The sequence below is a fragment of the Talpa occidentalis genome, unplaced genomic scaffold (genome assembly GCF_014898055.3).
Source record: "Talpa occidentalis isolate TD23 unplaced genomic scaffold, MPIMG_talOcc4v2.1 talOcc4.17, whole genome shotgun sequence".
Lineage (NCBI taxonomy): Eukaryota > Metazoa > Chordata > Mammalia > Eulipotyphla > Talpidae > Talpa > Talpa occidentalis.
This window is the reverse complement of record NW_023601754.1, coordinates 57,236,073-57,255,722: the sequence shown is the minus strand read 5'-3', so window position 1 is coordinate 57,255,722 and position 19,650 is coordinate 57,236,073. Positions and strand designations below refer to the sequence as shown.

The window sequence follows — 19,650 nt, the reverse complement described above, 5'->3', positions numbered from 1 at the left end:
AGGGACCTTATCTAATTCATAGCTTTTTTCCCTCCTGCGTCTGGCACTGTGCCATGCCTGGCATGTGCCAAGAGCTCAACAAGAACCTGTTAAATGGATTTATATCTTATGCGAACCCCCAAGGGCGGTCCAGTCAAATGAGGGACTGCATTATCAGGCTTTCGGCCAGTAACTGTCTCCACAACCCTCCCTACCCACGATGGATGGGCCCGGGAGGCCCACACCTTGACACCGGGCAGCAATAGCTGCCCAGGCCAGGGGAACAGGAATATTAAAATGTCAGCTAAGACCCTGAGAACCAGGGCCAGCCCAGTGTGGGGACTGTCTCCATAGCTCGAGTTTCCTCTGGGATGAGATGGGGGTACCTGAGTGACCTCAGGATGATGTGGCTGTGGGTCCTGATCAGGACTGACCAAGCAGCATATTAGCCTCCCTGGAGGGAGAGCATCCAGGCAGGCCTCTCCATTCTCTTCTGACTGGCTTGGATTTGGCGAGGTGGCTGGAAGAGACGGAGTCTCTCTTGGGAGCCAGGAACAAATTTTTCATTCCACCTTCCACTCCTGGCAGCAGAGTGAGCTCCTGCCTCATCCAGCTCCAGGAAAAACTGGGACCAAATGGTTGGAGGATGGAGATGAAACAGATGCAACATGCCTGGAGATGCTCCTGGATGGTACCACCAGTCAGGGCCCGGCCTTGGGACCCTGCTCCCCTGCGGAAGGTGCTGTTGCCCTTGGCCATCCCTTGCCTGGAGGCGGCGGTGTGTGAAGCCCAAGGCTTGGCCCCTCAGAGCCATCAGGCCAACCCTTTCCCTTCTGGTACCCGGCTGTGGGCTCACTCCATTTGATGCCTAGGCCTTTCGACGCTCCCACCCAGAAATGACAACATGGCAAGTGAGGCTAACAGTCTTGCTGTAATTGGGAGAAAATGGGCTGCAGTGCATTTGGCAGGTTGAGAGTCACCAGCAGCCAATGTCAAGGTTGTGCAGGCAGCTGAGGGGCTGCCTCACATGGTGAAGAGAGGAAGAGGTCAAATCCTAACCCAGATGGGAAAGTTGGTCCCTGGGGCAGTTCCACTTCCCCTCCTCACTGTCAGGAAGGTGGGGAAGGGCATCATCTCCCCTTGCTGCCAAAGTTTCATTTGGGAGAGGCTGGGGAGGGTATATAAAAATCTCCTAGTGGAGACAACCTCTTCCACTGACCCCCAGCTGGCCTCTGCTCTCTTCCAGCCACTTCACAGCAGAGTCCGAATCCAGAACCGTGGTTTCATGGGCCTGAGGGTGGTGAGGGGAGAATGGGGTGGGTGACCAGAGGCAAAGGATGGAGGAATCAAGGGCAGTGGCCATTCTCAGCAGTTCCAGGGACACAGGGCCATTCTCCAAGCACCCTGCACAGGCTCAGTGGCAGCACTGGCTACCTGCCCTCCCAGGAGGGTTGCAAACCCCCATGGAGTGCCTCAGAGTAGAGAGGGTTCAGGCAAGGAAGACCACAAAGATGATGAAGAAGACAATGAGGATGAGGAAGATTTTGATCATGAGCCACCGGTTGGAAGTGACCGACTGGAAGTACTTGAGGATCTCTGAATGCGCAGCATCGACATCCAGCTGGGCCCCCAGCACATTCTCATCGATCCTGGAGGGGGGGAAGGAGAGAAAAAGGGAACACAGTGGAGTTTAAAAAAAAAAAAAAAGCTGCTGAAATGTACTTACTGACTTGGAAATACGGTCACTCTGTGGCAATAAAAAGTGTTTACAGGGCCTCCCTGGTGGCACAGCGGTTGAGTGCTGGGTTGCGAAGCTGCCCACAGCCTCTGCAGCGCCAGTTCAATCCCTGGTTGCTCCCCGGCCACCGGCGGAGGGTCCCACATGGCGCGCAGACCTCTCCAGCCGCCCGCTGCTCCTCTCAGCACTGTCCTTTGGTCCTTCTGCCTGCTCTGCTCCCTGCTCTGGCTCTGGTGGATTCTCTCGCCCTCCCGCGCTTCTGACTGTGCCCAGTGCTTGTATAAATAAATAAAATAAATCTTAAAAAAAAAAAAAAAGTGGGCCTCCCTGGTGGTGCAGGGGTTCAGACGCAACCTATGAAGCAATCCACAGCCACTGCAGTACAAGTTTGATTCCTGGCCTGCCAGGGAGAAACCCACATGGCGGGACAGAACTCTCCTGTCTCGCCCACTGCTCCCCTCAGCAGTGTACTTCGGTCTGTCTGCCTGTTCTGTTCCCTGCTCTGTCTCTGATGAATCCTCTCACCCCCCCCCCACATCTCTGGCCTGTACCCCAATTCTTGTATAAAAATAAATAAATCTTAAAAAAAAAAAAAGTGTTTACATGTAGGGGCCTCCCTGGTGGTGCAGGGGTTAAAGTCTCAGTGCTATCAAGCTATTGCCAGCCACTGAGGCATGAGTTCGATCCCCAGTCAGGGAGCTGACCCACATGGCACAACAGACCTCTCCTGTGTTACCCGCTGCGCCCCTCAGCAGTGTATTTCAGTAGATCCACCTGTTCTGCTCCCCACTCTGTCTATGGTGAATCCTCTCACACCCCCTGCACCTTTGGCCTACACTCCAGTTCTTGTATGCATAAATAAAAGTAAATCTTTTAAAAAAGTGTTTACACACGGGCCTCCCCTGGTGGCGCAGGCGGTTGAGTGCAGCGCTGTGAAGCTGTCCGCAGCCTCTGCAGCATGGGTTCGATCCTGGCCAGCCAGCAAGGGTCCCACATGGCGCAGCACACCTCTCCTGTCACGCCCGCTGTTCCCCTCAGCAGTGTATTTCGTTAGTCTGCCTGTCCTGTTCCCCACTCTGTCTCTGGTGAATCCTCTCACCCTCCCGCGAATCTGGCCTGTACCCCAGTTCTTGTATAAATAAATCAATCTTAAAAAAATAGTGTTTAGGGCCTCCCGGGTGGCGCAGCGGTTGAGCCCTGGGTTGCGAAGCTGCCCGCGGCCTCTGCGGCGCCTGTTCGATCCCTGGCTGCTCCCCGGCTGCTCCCCTGCCACCGGAGGAGGGTCCCACATGGCGCGCAGACCTCTCCTGCCGCCCGCTGCTCCCCTCAGCAGTGTCCTTTGGTCCTTCTGCCTGCTCTACTCCTCGCTCTGGCTCTGGTGAATTCTCTCACCCTCCCGCGCTTCTGACTGTACCCAGTGCATGCATAAACAAAACAAACAAACAAACAAACAAATAAATAAAAAAAAATGCCTCTATAAAAAAAAATAGTGTTTACACATATATAATTCCATTTTTATGTAACTTGGTTGCGTACAGGAGAGTTCTGGACGGGTAACACAAACAAATCTTGGCTCTGGCTTGAAAATCAGCTTTTCAGCTTATGACCCTAAGTCAATCATTTGATCTCAAATTTCATTTTCTTCAACTGCAAGGAAAGTAAAAATGGGTATAACATAAATCTGACTTCCATTGTTTTTGTCAGTCTTCAATGAGCTAACAAATATAAAGCACCCAATCCATACTAAAAGCCCTCAAAATGCTTCTATTATAATATTTCGCTCATCAGTACTCACTGGCTTTTGTGTAATAAATATGTATTGCGTTAGTAATAAAGGAGAAAAAGTTCACAGACAATTATAGTCAGGAGGTCCTGTTTCTGAGTGAGACAGGAAGAAAGCTTAATGATGTGGACAGAGTATGAGGAGGTAAGTCCTGTATTAGGAAAATGAGTCTCTCCAGGATCTAGAGAAGAATTCAGGAGAAGGGTAATCTCTCGAGAGAATGCTGAGGAAAGTAAATTCTTTCCTGGCCAACCTGTACCTGGAATTCTAAAAGTCAAAAATGTCTACGGCCATACCACCCTGAACGCGCCCGATCTCGTCTAAAAGTCAAAAACAAACCCTAGTCTTTGTAAAGGAAGTTATTGTGAGCAGAGACCTTTTCCGGCTGAGAGCACAGAAAACCCAAGGTGGCTGCAGAGTGTGGGCCATTCAGTTGGAAAATAAGAGGAAAGGCGGGGCCAGTGGCTGCCAGCTGAGAAGGTGGTAATGAGGGCTGCAGGCTGATCTCTCACTCAAGTGCAGGAGTCTGGACTGGACATGATTTCCTGTTTATGCTGGGGAGTCTGACTGAAATATCAGGTTTCCTAGCTTTCAGTTTTTATAAGAGATTTTAATTAAATGGGAGTCCATGAATGAAAGCTAATAGGAGGGAACGCATGGAATTTTTTTTTTTTTAAATTAGTAATTGATAAGCTATTCAGAGCAATTGGGGAGTACTAAACACATGGGGCAGAGAATAATGGTTGGGGAAGGAGAAGGCTAGGGTAAAAGGTTTGTGGGAGTAGGGGGGACCGAAGGATATCTTAGAAAGAGAAAGAAAAACTATGGAGGAAAAGAAACAAGCATAAGAATCTGGAATCTGGGTGAAGAGAAAGGATAAATGATGTAAGTGATGAGAGAGTTGTGGAGAATCAGAGGACTGAGGGGTGAATATGAGCTGAGAGAACAATCATGGCTGCAACAGCAGCAAAGGAAAAAGGAGACTAAACTGAAGACAGTGAACCCAAGAACTGGACAGATTATTTGATGATTTGACGGTGACTAGGAAGTTGGAGGTTTTAGTTTTTTGTGATTCGGTTTCTCCAAAACTTCATACCAACAGAGAGTATCTGGGTGTTGTTCAGAAGATACAGAAGTTTCCTTGAAACAGCTCTATATGGCCAGATTTGGGAAATCTGGTTGTAACAAAAAATACTAACATTAAAAAATTATAGTACATTGAATAAAAAAAAAAATCCATTATTCTACAGTAATATTTAAAGAGAGAAAGCTCCTACTTTGCAGAATGCCAGCTAATAAAAAGAGTGAGAAAATTAGAAAATTACTATTTGCCAAAGTGTCACAGATGAGTCAGGCAAAGTCATGCTGGGGCGAGGAACTGGACACTCATGTGGACTCAACGTCCTTCCACACATGACTTAGTTGATGGTCACCATCTTAACAAGTGACCAAACCTGGTGTTACCAATGAAGGGATAGTCTCACTGCATGGCTGCTATCTGATCATCTCTGTGGCCAGTCCAAATCTAACTGAGGGGAAACACTGGGTATCAAGAAAGGGTCAATTACAAAAAACAAAACAGGAGGCAGCCTAACAGCAGAAGAGCATGTGGGCAGGAAGGTGTGGACGTGTGGATTTCTCAGATCTCCCCCCTTCTCTCCCCCATTCTCTCCACTGATGGTCTTTGTTATTACCACATTGAGCACGGGCAGAAGTCTGAGGCTTGGGCAACATAAAAAAAACAGGTTCCGGCCTCACATATGGAAGATTCTTATTTCACAAGTGTTAGTGGAGTGGACCTCTAGGAATCATTTCTTATAAGCTCCACAGGGGCTTCTGATGAGTCTCCAGGTTTGGAACCCACTGTTTAAAAGGATGTTTGTGTATTCAACATTAGCCACTGAGTATTAGCCATTTATAAGGTACTATAAATACAGCTGTCTTGGTCACCCTGGCAACTGCATAACATAATCTGCTTTCCTATTACCTGCTCCTCTCGCCTTCTAAGAACCTAATTTTAAGAATTCTCCCTCCTTGGGCCTCCCCGGTGGTGCAGCGGTTGAGCGCTGGGTTGCAAAGCTGCCTGAAGCCTCTGCAGCACCGGTTCAATCCCCGGCTGCTCCCCGGCCACCGGAGGAGGGTCCCACATGGCCCGCAGACCTCTTCTGCCGCCTGCTGCTCCCCTCAGCAGTGTACTTCGGTCCTTCTGCCTGTACTGCTCCCCTCTCTGGTTCTGGTGAATTCTCTCACCCTCCCACGCTTCTGACTGTACCCCAGTGCTCATATAAAATAAATAAATAAATAAATAAATAATAAATCTTTAAAAAAAGAATTCTCCCTCCTTGCCCTTATCACCAATTTTTATTTCTCTCTGAACCATTACCCTTAGCATGAAAACATATTTTTACTCCAACCCTTTTAAAAAACAAAAGCAAAAATCTCTTGGTTCCCAGCAGGCAAACTGGGAACATCTGAGTACTGAAAACAACCAGCCTGATTATAATACCAAAAAAACAAACAAACAAAAAAAAAAACCCAAAAAGCCCCCAAAAACTTAATGGCTCCCAAATGATGCCCAAAAGAGAGGAAGAATTAGAAATACAAAAATTCATTGGTCATTACTGGCGGCACCTGCTCCACTGACTATTTACTCTGAAAATATAGCAAAATAAGGAAGGTTTTCTCCAGCTTGGCTGAGAGGAATTTTATCTCATGTAGTTAAAGGAATGCTCTTATTTACAGAAAAATATGTCTCAATAAGACATATTTTTTTTTGTGGGACCCTTGATTTTTTTGTGGGACCCTGATTCGTTTTTTTTTTTTTTTGTGGGACCCTCACCGGCGGCCGGGGAATGAACCCGTGCTGCAGAGGCTAGGGGAGGCCCGACATAAACTGATTCAGACAAACATCAAAAATGGCTGGCCTTGGGCCTCCCTGGTGGCACAGGCGGTTGAGAGCAGAGCTGTTGAAGCTGTCCGCAGCCTCTGCAGTGCGGGTTTGATCCCAGCCGGCAGGCCGGTGAGAATCCCACATGGTGAGACAGACCTCTCCTGTCTTTTTTTTTTTTTTCCCTTAATTGTTCTTCTTTTTTTTTTTTTTAACTTTTTTTTTTTTTTTAATAGAGGCATGTTATTTATTTATTTGTTTGTTTGTTTGTTTGTTTGTTTTGTTTATACATGCACTGGGTACAGTCAGAAGCCTGGGAGGGTGAGAGAATTCACCAGAGCCAGAGCGGGGAGCAGAGCAGGCAGAAGGACCGAAGTACACTGCTGAGGGGAGCAGTGGGCGGCAGGAGAGGTCTGCGCGCCATGTGGGGCCCTCCTCCGGTGGTCGGGGAGCAGCCGGGGATCGAACCGGCGCTGCAGAGGCTGCGGGCAGCTTCGCAACCCAGCGCTCAACCGCTGCGCCACCGGGGAGGCCCATAGACCTCTCCTGTCTTACCCGCTGCTCTCCCCCTCAGCAGTGTTTTTTTTCAGTCTGCCTGTTCTGTTACCCACTCTGTCTCCGGTGAATCCTCACCGTGCATCTGGTCTGTACCCCGGTTCTTGTATAAAAATAAATAAATCTTTTTTTTTTTAAAGATTTATTTTTATTTATTTATACAAGCACTGGGTACAGTCAGAAGTGTGGGAGGGTGAGAGAATTCACCAGAGCCAGAGCGGGGAGCAGAGCAGGCAGAAGGACCGAAGTACACTGCTGAGGGGAGCAGCGGGCTGCAGAAGAGGTCTGCGCGCATGTGGGACCCTCCTCCGGTGGCCAGGGAGCAGCCGGGGATTGAACAGGTGCCGCAGAGGCTGCGGGCAGCTTCGCAACCCAGAGCTCAACCGCTGCACCACCGGGGAGGCCCCAAAATAAATAAATCTTTAAAAAAAAAAAAAAAAAAAAAGGCTGCCCTATGGGCCTCCCTGGTGGCGCAGGAGTTAAGTCTCAGCACTATGAAGCTGCGGGCAGCCATTGCAGCACAAGTTCAATCCCGGGCAAGGGAGCTGACCCATGTTGCAAAGTAGACCTCTCCTGTCTAGCCCGCTGCTCCCCTCAGCAGTGTATCTCAGTGGATCCGCCTGTTCTGCTCCCCACTCTCTCTGGTGAACCCTCTCTCCCCTCCCATACCTCTGGCCTACACCCCAGCTCTTGTGTGCATAAATAAATAAAATAAACCTTAATAAAAATGGTAGACCTAAACCCAACCTTATGAAAGTAGCCCCTGTCACAGCAAATCCCTCTTTCCCTGATGCGGCTGCCTCTGCCGAGGAACGCATGTGAACTTACTGGGAAAAGGGAGGCTTTTACTCAGACACATATTAAGTCAGAGTAAATAAGACCCCCTTCCCCTGTGTGCTGGACTGGACAGTCAATGACGGGTAAGATCGGGGGCAGACTAGAAATGGCACTGGCTAGCCGCATGTCTGTGACTCCTGACGACCTAAGACAGGCGCAGTCCCCGAGGGGCTTCATCATGAGTGTCTTTGGTGTTCAATTCAGGCAAATGCCTAAATGCCTGCAAGCCCAATCCAGGCACTAAAGCCCGCAGTAAAAACCCCTCCTTTGTTTAAGAACATGGCTGCTGCAGAGCGTCACCTAAAAACAAACCTGATGGACTTACCAACAGAACAGTTTAACTATTAACCAGTTGGTCATTGTTCCTGCATAAGAAGCAACCTAGCAACTACTCTATAATTATATTATTCTATTAACTCACTTACTTTCTCATAGCTATGTATTCTCCTTCTCGGAAATATATGCCAAAAAACATGATTTGTGTTAATATTAGCTCTTAGCTAACCATAATACTTCTCACATGAGACAATACCATAAATAATAAATTTCTTACATATATAAAAATTGATATGTGATTACCTGAAGTAAAATATAGATTAAATATTATCTTGTTACAAAATCTGCTAAGCTGAAACCTTGGAAACAAAACAAGAAAAACTAGCTTAAAGAATGCTGTTCTGTGTAATCATAAATAATTGTGTAGGTTTAGATTCCTGTAATCATTACCTTCAGATTGTTTTTTGTACTTTACTATGCAACACTGACCACGTCTACAATGATAGATAGCATGATGTCTTATGTATTAGTAATCATGTCACGCTGAGAAAAAATTAACATGTATGAAATCATCCATTGTTAAAAAATGTATAAAAATGTATAATGATTTTGAGCACATTACATTCAGATCTTCACTCTTGAAGTGTGTCTGTCTGTCATTTATGCGCCGAATCCTTGACCATCCTCACAGTTTCTCAATCCTGAGACAGTCCTGCGAGTCTAACGCTGCGCTGGTCCGCGGCACCCTGATGCCTGGCCCCTCCTGTCTAGGAAGGCCTCCCTCATTTCTCTCCTCCCTACCTCACTGGCTGAGCATCTTTTCAGTCTCCTCCCAGCACTGAGCCTCAGTTTAGAAATGGCCCCCAGACTAAGCGTTTGATCCTCCTCCTCTTTACACACACTGCTATACCCGGTATCAAAGTCCAGTTCTGCACAGACTTTTATCTCTAGCCCAGACCTGTCTCCTGAATGTCATATCTTTTGCATTTATTTCCAAGTAGCTGTCTGGACAACTGTCTACCTCTAATAGGGCATGCCCAATATCTAATTTATTTTCTCCCTGACCTACTAAGGCCCAAATAACCTGTTTCAAGAGAAGGACATGAATTCCCCACCAAAAACCTATAGTTACTATAAACCCCTCTCTTTCTCTCACACCCTCAAGTCTCTAAGTAAATGATCTTGTTGGTCAGACCTTGAAAATACATCCAGAATCCAACCACTACCCACCACCACCACTGCTACCCTCACTTCCCATCTAGATTACTGCTAAGGTCTGTGCAGTATCTATGCTGCTATGAGAGGCCTGAAGTCAGCAATGATCCTTTGGAAATAGAAAGGAGTGTCACCATCCATGAAAACCCAGCAAGTTTCTCCTCTTGTCACTAAGAGTAACAGACAAAGCTTCAAGTGACTTTATTTTTTTTATTTTTTTTTTTTTTATAGAGGCATGTTTTATTTATTTGTTTGTTTGTTTTGTTTATACATGCACTGGGTACAGTCAGAAGCCTGGGAGGGTGAGAGAATTCACCAGAGCCAGAGCGGGGAGCAGAGCAGGCAGAAGGACAGAAGTACACTGCTGAGGGGAGCAGCGGGCGGCAGGAGAGGTCTGTGCGCCATGCGGGACCCTCCTCCGGTGGCCCGGGAGCAGCCAGGGATCGAACAGGCGCTGCAGAGGCCACAGGCAGCTTCGCAACCCAGCGCTCAACCACTGCGCCACCGGGGAGGCCCTCAAGTAACTTTAAAAAGCCCTGCATGGGCCTCCCCGGGGTTTCCTGCTCTGCTCCCTGCTCTGGCTCTTGTGAATTCTCTCGCCCTCCCGCACTTCTGACTGTACCCAGTGCTTGTATAAATAAATAAATAAATCTTAAAAAAAAAAAAAAAAAAACCCCAAAAAAACCCCAAACAACAACAAAAAAAAGCCCCGCATGACATGCGCCCTGGTTTCCCTTTGGACCCCATCTGTATTACACTCCTCTCCATGAGTCACCAGCTACAGTGGCTCTCCCTCTCAACAAGTTTACCCTACTCTTCTCTCACTGACGGCACTTGTCACCAAGCCAAACTACAAACCACACAATTTACTTATGATGTATATTTTAAGTCTCTACCTTCTCTCCTAGGATGGACTTCCTACAAGGACAGGGATCTTTGTCTCTTGCCCACAGCAGCACCTCCCTAACTGACTGAGTGCTAAGTGCCAAAGACAAATAGATAAAACGCCTCCTTCCAGTAACAGGTGGCTCCTGAGGAGCAGAAGTCTTTCCACTGTAGGCCTCTGGCCACCTCCCTCCAGCCTCATGTGGTGCCGCTGTCCTTGTCTAGTACTTTTAGCCACACTGGCCTTGGTTCCTGAACTCAGCAAGCTTGCCCCATCCTTGGGCCTGAGTTCACATTGCCTAGAATGCTCTTTCTTCTCTGCCTCTTGTTATTCAGGTGTCTACTTCAATTTCATTTCTTCAGAGCAGTTTCCCTGCCATCCAATCTGATATATATACTCAGGTACTTTTCTTAACACATCACCCTACCTTAATTCTCCCTAGAGCCTTTATTATTACCTGGATCTTTGTCAATTTTTATTTTTAAAGATTTATTTAATTATGCATACAAGAACTGGGGTACAGGCTAGAGGTGTGAGGGTGAAAGGATTCACCAGTGACAGAGTGGGGAACAGAACAGGCAGATTGACTGAAATACACTGCTGAGGGGAGCAGCGGGTGAGTCAGAAGAGGTCTGCTGCAACATGTGGGTTGCTTCCCAGCTGGCGATCGAACTCATGCTGTAGTAGCTGCTGATAGCTTCATAGGTTGTGTCTTAACCCCTTGCGCCACCAGGGAGGCCCTTGTCTATTATTTTTAATGGCTGCCTTCACCCACCCTATCGAATTTATATACACACCACAAAGCAGGCATCACGAAATAGACTTCATTGTTCTAGAACCTGGAACAGGGCCCGAAACAGAACCAGTGCTCAATAAACCCTTGCTAAATGGATGGAGACAGGTGAACTGGGCCCTGTGGGTAGGCAGGATTCACTCTTTCTTCCAAAGGGCATCAAGCCATCCCTGGGGACCTTTAAGATGTCAACCCACAGGGAAGAGAAAGCGCCTCTGTTTGGAGTGGGAATAAGAAAGAGTCTTACCTCTGAATGGTCTCTTCCTGTTCCTTAACCATGTGTGCCAACTGCTGAAAGATGGAGCCCAGCTCGACAATTGTGGACTCAATGTTCTGCATGGTGTCTGCGCGGCTCTGGATGTAGGAATCCTTCAGAGCAGAGAGCACCGTGAGCTTTTTCAGGGTAGGGCCTGCCTCTTGGGACCCTCCCAGCCTGCCCATGGCACACTGCAAGCACCTGCCCGCGGACCACAGCAGAGCAACTCCTCCCTAGTTCCGGGCCTAGGTACCTGCTCATCAATGAGCTGCAGCTGCTGGCTGGTCCGAGAGTCCATCATGTCGATGGTCACGTCCCCAGAAGCACGAGACTCTGCCCCTAAAACCACAGTACCACCTCCTGGGGGAAGAAGACATGGCATAGCTCAATGATTAAAAGTAGGTTCCAAACCCACATGCTCTGATTTGAATCCCAGTTCTGGCACTTACTAGCCTTGTGACCCCGGACAAGTCATTTAACCTCTCTGAGTCTCAGTTTCCTCATCTGTAAAATGGGGACAGTAATAGTTGCTTCCTCAAAGTGGTGGTGAAAATTAAATGAGTGGGAATCAAGTCAGTGAGTGCACCAAAAGTATTAGAAACCATCATTCTTCTGAACCTGACGGATTCACACCCAACAGTGAGAATGTGGGTGACTAGGTGCAGCTCATGAATCCTAACAACCAGCTTTGACCTCGGAAAGATAAAGTCTAACAATTTCCTTGCCCCTCTGGGACCCCACCTTTAGGGGGCGCTGTCACCACCAGAAAAGCTAAGCTGTACCCTTCAGGGCTCCCGGTATTGCCCGTGACTTACCCAGGTGGTTGGGAGCAAGGGGCAGGGCTGCCACGGGCGCCCGAGAGAACTGCTCCCGCCGGTTCCTCTGCTGCTTCAGGTTCTGTGTTTGGGGAAGACATGTAGAGGTCCTGAGGCTTCTGGAAGGGGCGCATGTTCAGAAATCCCTCCTGTCCGCCCATCCCCTTCTCCCTTGTCCTTCCACTTGTCCCTTGCCCTTTTCCCTCTTCGGGTCCTCACCCCCAGATTCCTATCCCTCCCAAATAGACTCTTCTCACCTCTGTCCTCACTTCTAAAACTGATTTGAAATCATTGGACATGGAGGCCAGTTTTGACTAGAAGAAAAGGAGAGAGCGTCAGACAAAGACGACAGTATCGTCTTCCCTCTGCCTCCCCTACCTCCCAGCGCCCACCTGCAGTGAGACCACGATGGTGTTGGAGTGGGTTTGCAGGTGTCGGCCGCTCTGGCTGCCCTTGGCTCTCACGAAATCCTGCAGTTGGGCGATCTGTTTGTTGAGGCTATTGATGTCCTGGTGAAAGAGTCAACAGAAGTGAGTGTCGGCCGAGGAGTCCTCACCCAGCACCTTTTCCACATGCACATCTCAGTCAAGGTGAAAGTTACTAGCAGGAGTGAGGTGCCTTGACAGTCAAACCCAAGGGCCTGCTGGAACTGCCTGAATCCTGGAGTTTGGACTAGCTCAGTCTCTGCAGAATGGTCTCATCCATTTATAGATGACCCACTCACCCCTCCACCTTACTGTCCCAGTCTACCCTGCAAGGTCATACTCATGGTCACATATCTTAAAAGGTCGGCCTCTTGGGGCCAGGGAGTGCTGACAACAAAGCATGTGTGCGGCACTCGGGAGAAGGGAAGAATCAAGAGCTGATCATGAGATGATCATAGTTTCCCAAGATCATAAGATTATCTCCATATATATAGAATTCCTTTTAGAAAAGTTATTGCAAGAACGAAAGCTAACAGTTGTTCAGGGTCATGCATAATGAGTTTATAGCAAAGCCAGGCTTGACCCTCCCGACTAATGCATCATCTGCCTAGCAGAGCTGGCTGCCAAGGGTCAAGTGAGCCATGGAGGAGGCAGAGAGAGCTTGCTCACGGCAGCCACAGGAAGGGACCAGGAGGAAGAGGCACGGGTCCAAAATTGCATTCCAGGTTTTTTCCCCTGTAAGTCTCCCCCTGAGGGTTCTAGTTTAGAAAGCGGTATCCCCGGCCCTCCCTGGCGGCGCAGGCAGTTGAGCATCACACTGTGAAGCTGTCCGCAGCTTCTGCAGCGTGGGTTCAATCCCGGCTAGCCAGCGAGAATCCCACATGGCAAAGCAGACCTCTCCTGTGTCGCCCACTGCTCCCCTCAGCAGTGTACTTCTTCAGTCTGTTCCCCACTTTGTCTCCAGTGAATCCTCTCACCCTCCCGCGCATCTGGCCTGTACCCCGGTTCTTGTGTAAAAATAAATAAATCTTTGGGCCTCCCCGGTGGCGCAGCGGTTGAGCGCTGGGTTGCGAAGCTGCCCGCAGCCTCTACAGCGTCGGTTCGATCCCCGGCTGCTCCCCGGCCACCGGAGGAGGGTCCCACATGGCGCGCAGACCTCTCCTGCCGCCCACTGCTCCCCTCAGCAGTGTACTTCGGTCCTTCTGCCTGCTCTGCTCCCCACTCTGGCTCTGGTGAATTCTCTCACCCTCCCGCGCTTCTGACTGTACCCAGTGCATGTATAAATAAATAAAAATAAATCTTTAAAAAAAAAAAAATAAATAAATAAATAAATCTTTAAAAAAAAGAAAAAAAAAAAAAGAAAGTGGTATCCTCTCTCACATCAGCACCGAAATCAAAAGCTTCTAAGTCACAAACCCACACCTTCTTACCCCAGCTATGAGCCACAACCCAACCGCACACTCACTCGGCACTGGGTCTTGGGCAAGCATTAACAGCAGACTCAGGTTTGTTTGCTGTGTCACACTAATAAGCAGCTTTCACTCTCGTGCCCTTAAACTTAACACAGAAAACAACTCTTCCATTTTCCCCCCAAAGCTAGTTTCCTCGTTTCTACTTTTCCATTTTGGTAAATGGCACCACCATCCACCAGCTGCTCAGACCAAACACTTAAGAATTCTTCTCCTTTTCCTTTAATCCATACAGAACTGACCAGGAGCCCATTAAGAACCTGGCTGATTGCAAGACAAAGTCAGAATCTGTCCACTCAGCCCTTCTCTAGTCCCAACCATTGTCCTATTTGTCTAAGAAATCTCTAAGAGCCTAAGTAAACTTCCTCTTATAGCTTATTCTTATTCAACCAACACCAGGACACATCACCCCCCTGCTTACACTCTCCCAAGAACTCCCCACCAAGTTTAGAACACACTGAAATTCCCTACCTGGCTTGCACGTGCTCTATCTGGTCAGGCACTGGCCATCTCTCTGACCCCATCCCTTACTGGTCTCCCCTTCATAGGTCTCCCCTATGCTGCAGGCACACCAGTTTCTTTGGAGCTCATTAAATGCATCAAGGCTGCCCACACTTCAGGGCCTTTCCCTTCACTACGCCCACTTTCTAGATCACAGTCCCACTTTCGGAAATGTGCTTCAGCCAGATCTTTGGATGACTGGCTTCTCTTCACCAGTCAGGTCATCCTAGATCACCCAATCTAGGCTCCTACTCTGAGTAAAACTCACCCACCTTGCTTATTTCCTTGGCAGGATTAACTATTATCTGATGCCTTTTCTGTTTACCTATATAGTGTCCACCTAACCAGAAAGAAGGTTCCTAAAGGCAGGGACCACATTTATCTCATTACTGCTGAATCCCCAGAACCAAGTGAAGGTCACTCAATAATGTGATTAAAGGGCCTCCCCGGTGGCGCAGTGATTGAGCGCTGGATTGTGAAGAGGCCCGCGGCCTCTGCGGCGCCGGTTCAATCCCCGGCTGCTCCCCAGCCATCGGAGGAGGGTGCCACATGGCGCGCAGACCTCTCCTGCCGCCCGCTGCTCCCCTCAGCAGTGTACTTCGGTCCTTCTGCCTGCTCTGCTCCCCGCTATGGCTCTGGCGAATTCTCTCACCCTCCCGCGCTTCTGACTGTACCCAGTGCTTGTATAAACTAAAACAAACAAACAAACAAATAAATAAATAAATGAATAAAACATGCCTCTATTAAAAAAAAATAATGTGATTAAAAATAAATAAAGGAATCTGCACAATAATCCTATGAGATAGATACTATTATTCCCTTCTCATTTATGAGAACGAAAGCTCAGAGTAGACAAGTCAAAGTGAAGTGCTAGACCTGAACTTTGAATTCCAGTCTGTCTGAATCCAAAGGTTCTTAATGCCTGTACAATAAGTAACACCCCAACAGTTAACTGAACCCCCTCTTTTCGACCCAGCACAGCACCTCTTGACTGGCTCTGCCCTTCGGCCTCTGCCATAATCATTTCTGTACAGGACAGTCATACAGCAGTCTCCTCCCCCAGCCTCTCTGACCATCCATGCTCCAGATTTTTTTCTCCCATAGTTGTTCAAATCACATTTTATTCTGACGACATTGTGCTGTGAAAGAGAAGAATCACAGCATTGTAGTAGTGCTGTGGCATAACTGTTTTCTACACAGAACTAGAATCCAGATTTTAATCATCTTTGTCACCCACAGCATTCAATGATTCCACACTCCTAGGCCAAATGGATTCTAATCTTCACAACCCATCTACCTTCCCAACTTCATCTCCTGCCAATCAATTATTCAAATAATAAACATTGAGAGTCCACTGTGTGTCAAACACTGTTATGGGCACTGGGGACACATCTGTGAATAAGCAGAGAGAAAAACTGCTGTTCTTATGGCTTGCATTGTTTCATTGTGTTCCTTTTTCTTATGAGGGGAAAAAGACAAGTGAAAGCAAACAGAAACAACAAAAACTGCAAGAAGTAAACTAATTATAGTGAATGATAAGATTATCAAGTGCGGGCCTCCCCGGTGGCGCAGCGGTTGAGCGCTGGGTTGCGAAGCTGCCCGCGGCCTCTTCGGTGCCGGTTCGATCCCCAGCTGCTCCCCGGCCACCTGAGGAGGGTCCCACATGGCGCGCAGACCTCTCCTGCCGCCCGCTGCTCCCCTCAGTGGTGTACTTCAGTCCTTCTGCCTGCTCTGCTCCCCGCTCTGGCTCTGGTGAATTCTCTCACCCTCCCGCGCTTCTGACTGTACCCAGTGCATGCATAAACAAAACAAACAAACAAATAAAATAAATAAAACATGCCTCTATAAAAAAAAAAAATAAGTAAAAGATTATCAAGTACTATTAAAAAAAAAAGTAGAGAGCCTCCCTGGAGGCGCAAGGGGTTAAGATGCAAACTATGAAGCAATTGGCAGCCTCTGCAGCACGAGTTCGATTCCTGGCCGGCCAGGGAGCAACCCACATGTCAAAGCAGAACTCTCCTGTCTCGCCCACTGCTCCCCTCAGCAGTGTATTTCAGTCAATTGGCCTGTTCTGATCCCAGCCCTGGCTGGTGAATCCTCTCACCGCCCCCATACCTCTGGCCTGTACCCAGTTCTTGTATGCATAAATAAATAAATCTTAAAAATAAATAAATAAATAAAGTTTAAAAAAAAATAGAGCTGTTACCTTAAGGGAGATGAGATTCTGGGGCCCTGAAGAATCAAACAGGGGGCCTCCCTGGTGGCGCAGGGGTTAAAGACACAGCGCTATCGAGCTATCTCTAGCCACTGCAGCATGAGTTCGATCCCCCGACAGGGAGTGAACCCACATGGCACAGCAGACCTTTCCTGTCTCGCCCACTGCTTCCCCTCAGCAGTGTATTTCAGTAGATCCGCCTGTTCTGCTCCCTACTCTGTCACTGGTGGATCCTTTCACCTCCCCGTATCTCTTGTATGCATAAACGAAATAAATCTTAAAAAAAAACACATCAAACAACACACCAGGGTGAACCTCTTGAACATTTAAGCAAAACTTTAACTTTCCCTTTTACAGGCCATGCCTCTGAGCACACCACTTTCTCTGTCTGGAATGTTCTTCCACTGTTTCTAGACAAGCCTTGAAAACAGCTCAGATTTTACCCCCTCTATAGTATCTTTCCCCATGTCCCCTGATAATCTCAGGCATCTTTTGGTAAGATATAATTTCTGTACCACTTGCCTCCTGACTCGATGACATTTGGTACTGGCTCTACACACATGCTGTGGGCCTCCATGGCAACAAAGTAATAGAAGTGACCTTACTAGACTGCCAGGCTCTTCCCATAGATAGCAGCTCACCTGTTTGATGATATAAGTTAACTCCTCGATTTCCACTGCTTTATCATCAAAGAGGGACTTGCGTTTTGCCACTGTAGAGACAAAGAAGAAGCCAGGACAGGTGAGGTCAAAGTCAAGACGTAGGCAATATGGTTCCTCAGACCTCTCTGGAAGTGCCCCAAGGACACTCACAGATTGTCAGCTTCTCCAGCTTGGCAAATGTGTTGCTGAGGTCTTTCCCAATGCGCCTGTAAATGAGCATAAGAAGAACAGTAAGGGAAAGGGCAGGAGATGGCCTGTTCCCACACCAGCTCTGGCGCTATGGACCCTCGTCCTCATAGCTCAGGCCACCACGGGAAAGCCCACTTCTCAGACACCAGACCAGCTCCGCCCCACCCCCCAACTCTTCTCAACTCACTTGGCCATGAGAGTGAATTCACTGCGCTGCCTGACAGCACGCAGAGCCGGCTTGTTTGTCTGAATTCCATTCTGAAAAGCAACATCAAGAAGTGAAACTTCAGTTCCTTCTCCAGATTTCAGCTTCACCGTCACTCAGATGTCCACTAAACACTAGGACTGCGGCGTCCTCCGCCAGACAGTTGCTAACGAAAGCTGAGCAGTTAAAACGTTTAAAAATATAACTACCAGAAAGGAATGATGGGAAGTGGGCAGCAAAGAGGGGAGGGGACCAGGAATCTAATTTTTAAAAAAGCACTCCAAAGTGGTTTTGATAAAAATCTTACTTAGAACATTTAAGGATGCTAAAAACTGGGCCCACCTAGATTAATTTCCTCACGGTCACAGAAGAAATCTGTGCTAGAAATATGCCAGGAGAATTTAAAGAGCATGTCTTAGCTTTAGGCTCTTTCTGGAACCTGTTCCTTATACCAGACCCAACACGGTGCAGTCACCGTTACCCTGAGGTATTCCTTCCAGAATAGCCAAGCCACCCTTGGACATTCCTCATACAAATCTAGATTGAACCTTGCTAGCAAAGCTCCCAATTCTCCCTGCCCCCTCCAAATCAGTGGGGCTCTCCCCTCGGTACCCCCAAGAATTAATCCAACAACAGAGCTTGAGCACGGCCTTCCCCAAAACCGAGCAAGGCTGGCTCCGGGTCCTTACCTGGCGGCTCTGCAGGGACTTGCAGGCAGACAGGAACTCCTGGGTCCGGTCCCGGCAGGACATGGTGTCGGGAGGGGGAGGGACCAGGGCCACTGGGGGGGGCTGAGGGGCGATGTCGCTGCTGGTACTGCCAGCAGTTGCAGGGGACAGGACCTGAGTCTTTGAGAGACCCAGGTAGACACCCTGATCCGTGTTCTTAGACCCGTAGCGTTTCCGCGGGATCATTGAGACGCATAACCTCGGACTGTTGTGGAGGGGAGAGTGTCATTCCCCAGGCAGCCTCCGTCCCCACAAATTCCACACGCACACACACCCCCCCCAGCAAATCCTCGGGCCCCAACTGCACTGGACACGGACTTTAGCGCCCAAAGCCACCCGCAAATCCTGGGACCGGCCCGCGGCGGGAAGGGCCCCGCAGTCCCTGGGCCCCGTCCGTCCCCTTCTTCACTCTTCCTCCAACTTGGCTCTGGCGGCCGGAGCGCGGGCCGGGCAAGGCCGGAGCCAGGTTCCGCGGCCTTGACAATCCTGGCCGGCCTGTGCAACCGCCCCAGGCACTAACTGGACCAGCTCGTCCCCACCGGCTCCTTCGGCTCCTCAGAGAAAAACGGCGACGACCCCCGAGGTGAGCACACGTCGGTGGGCGGAGGGGGAAGTCTAGGTGTTTATTTGAAACAGGAAGTCCCACCCCCGCCCAAGTCCCGCCCTCCAGAAGACCACAAGCGCTGATTAGCTAATGCCGACGTCTTTTTCCACACGAACTTTTTTGATTGGACGGCGAGGTATTCGCTCAGCCCGAACCGGGCCGGCAGGACTAGCCCGCCCGTCCCGGGTTCCCTTCCCCCCGTCCATCGCCTCTCCCACGGAGTCGCCGCCCGGAGCGCCCACGGTGACCACGCCCCTTCAGAACGAATCCTACCTCCTCTCTACCACCTGCCGCCGCCGCCACAATCTCCCAGGTGGTCACCGCCTCCTCCCCGGGCGCCCAAGCCGCCGAAACCCGACCAGAGATTAGAAGCAGCCACGTCACCCACGCGTAGCCCCACCCCCAGTGACGGGGCAGCGCCACGCCTTTTCGAGCCCGGCCACCCGAGGGGCACGCCCCTCGCTCAAACGCAAGACCGGCGCCGCCCTCCTATTGGCTAGGCCGCCCCAGAGACCCCGCCCCGAGGAACCAGAGCCGAAGCCCGGGTCTGGCCGGCCTCGGGGCAGGAGCCTTAAAGAGCCCGCCGCCCGCGGCACCCGCCTCCTGGGACGGCAGCGGAGATTCCAGATGGG

At 49.4% G+C, this 19,650-nt stretch overlaps 1 protein-coding gene across 3 annotated transcripts; it reads right to left on the bottom strand.

The window, feature by feature from the left end:
• Positions 1 to 891: 891 nt before the first annotated feature.
• STX5 (syntaxin 5) lies at positions 892 to 19,430 on the bottom strand. Of its 3 annotated transcripts, XM_037517766.2 has the most exons (11): positions 19,292 to 19,430; positions 18,376 to 18,619; positions 17,669 to 17,739; positions 17,443 to 17,498; positions 17,272 to 17,342; positions 12,413 to 12,529; positions 12,278 to 12,334; positions 12,021 to 12,102; positions 11,459 to 11,565; positions 11,197 to 11,318; positions 892 to 1,628 (listed from the first exon to the last, which is right to left on the bottom strand). In XM_037517766.2, the coding sequence occupies exons 2-11, from the start codon at positions 18,598 to 18,600 to the stop codon at positions 1,469 to 1,471; spliced, it is 1,068 nt and encodes a 355-aa protein (XP_037373663.1). In that variant the 5' UTR covers positions 18,601 to 18,619; positions 19,292 to 19,430; the 3' UTR covers positions 892 to 1,468. The 3 variants fall into 3 exon arrangements, with proteins under 3 accessions (XP_037373663.1, XP_037373664.1, XP_054553554.1); XM_037517767.2 differs by lacking the exon at positions 18,376 to 18,619 and having other exon boundaries at positions 19,292 to 19,428; XM_054697579.1 differs by lacking the exon at positions 19,292 to 19,430 and having other exon boundaries at positions 18,376 to 19,045.
• Positions 19,431 to 19,650: the final 220 nt, after the last annotated feature.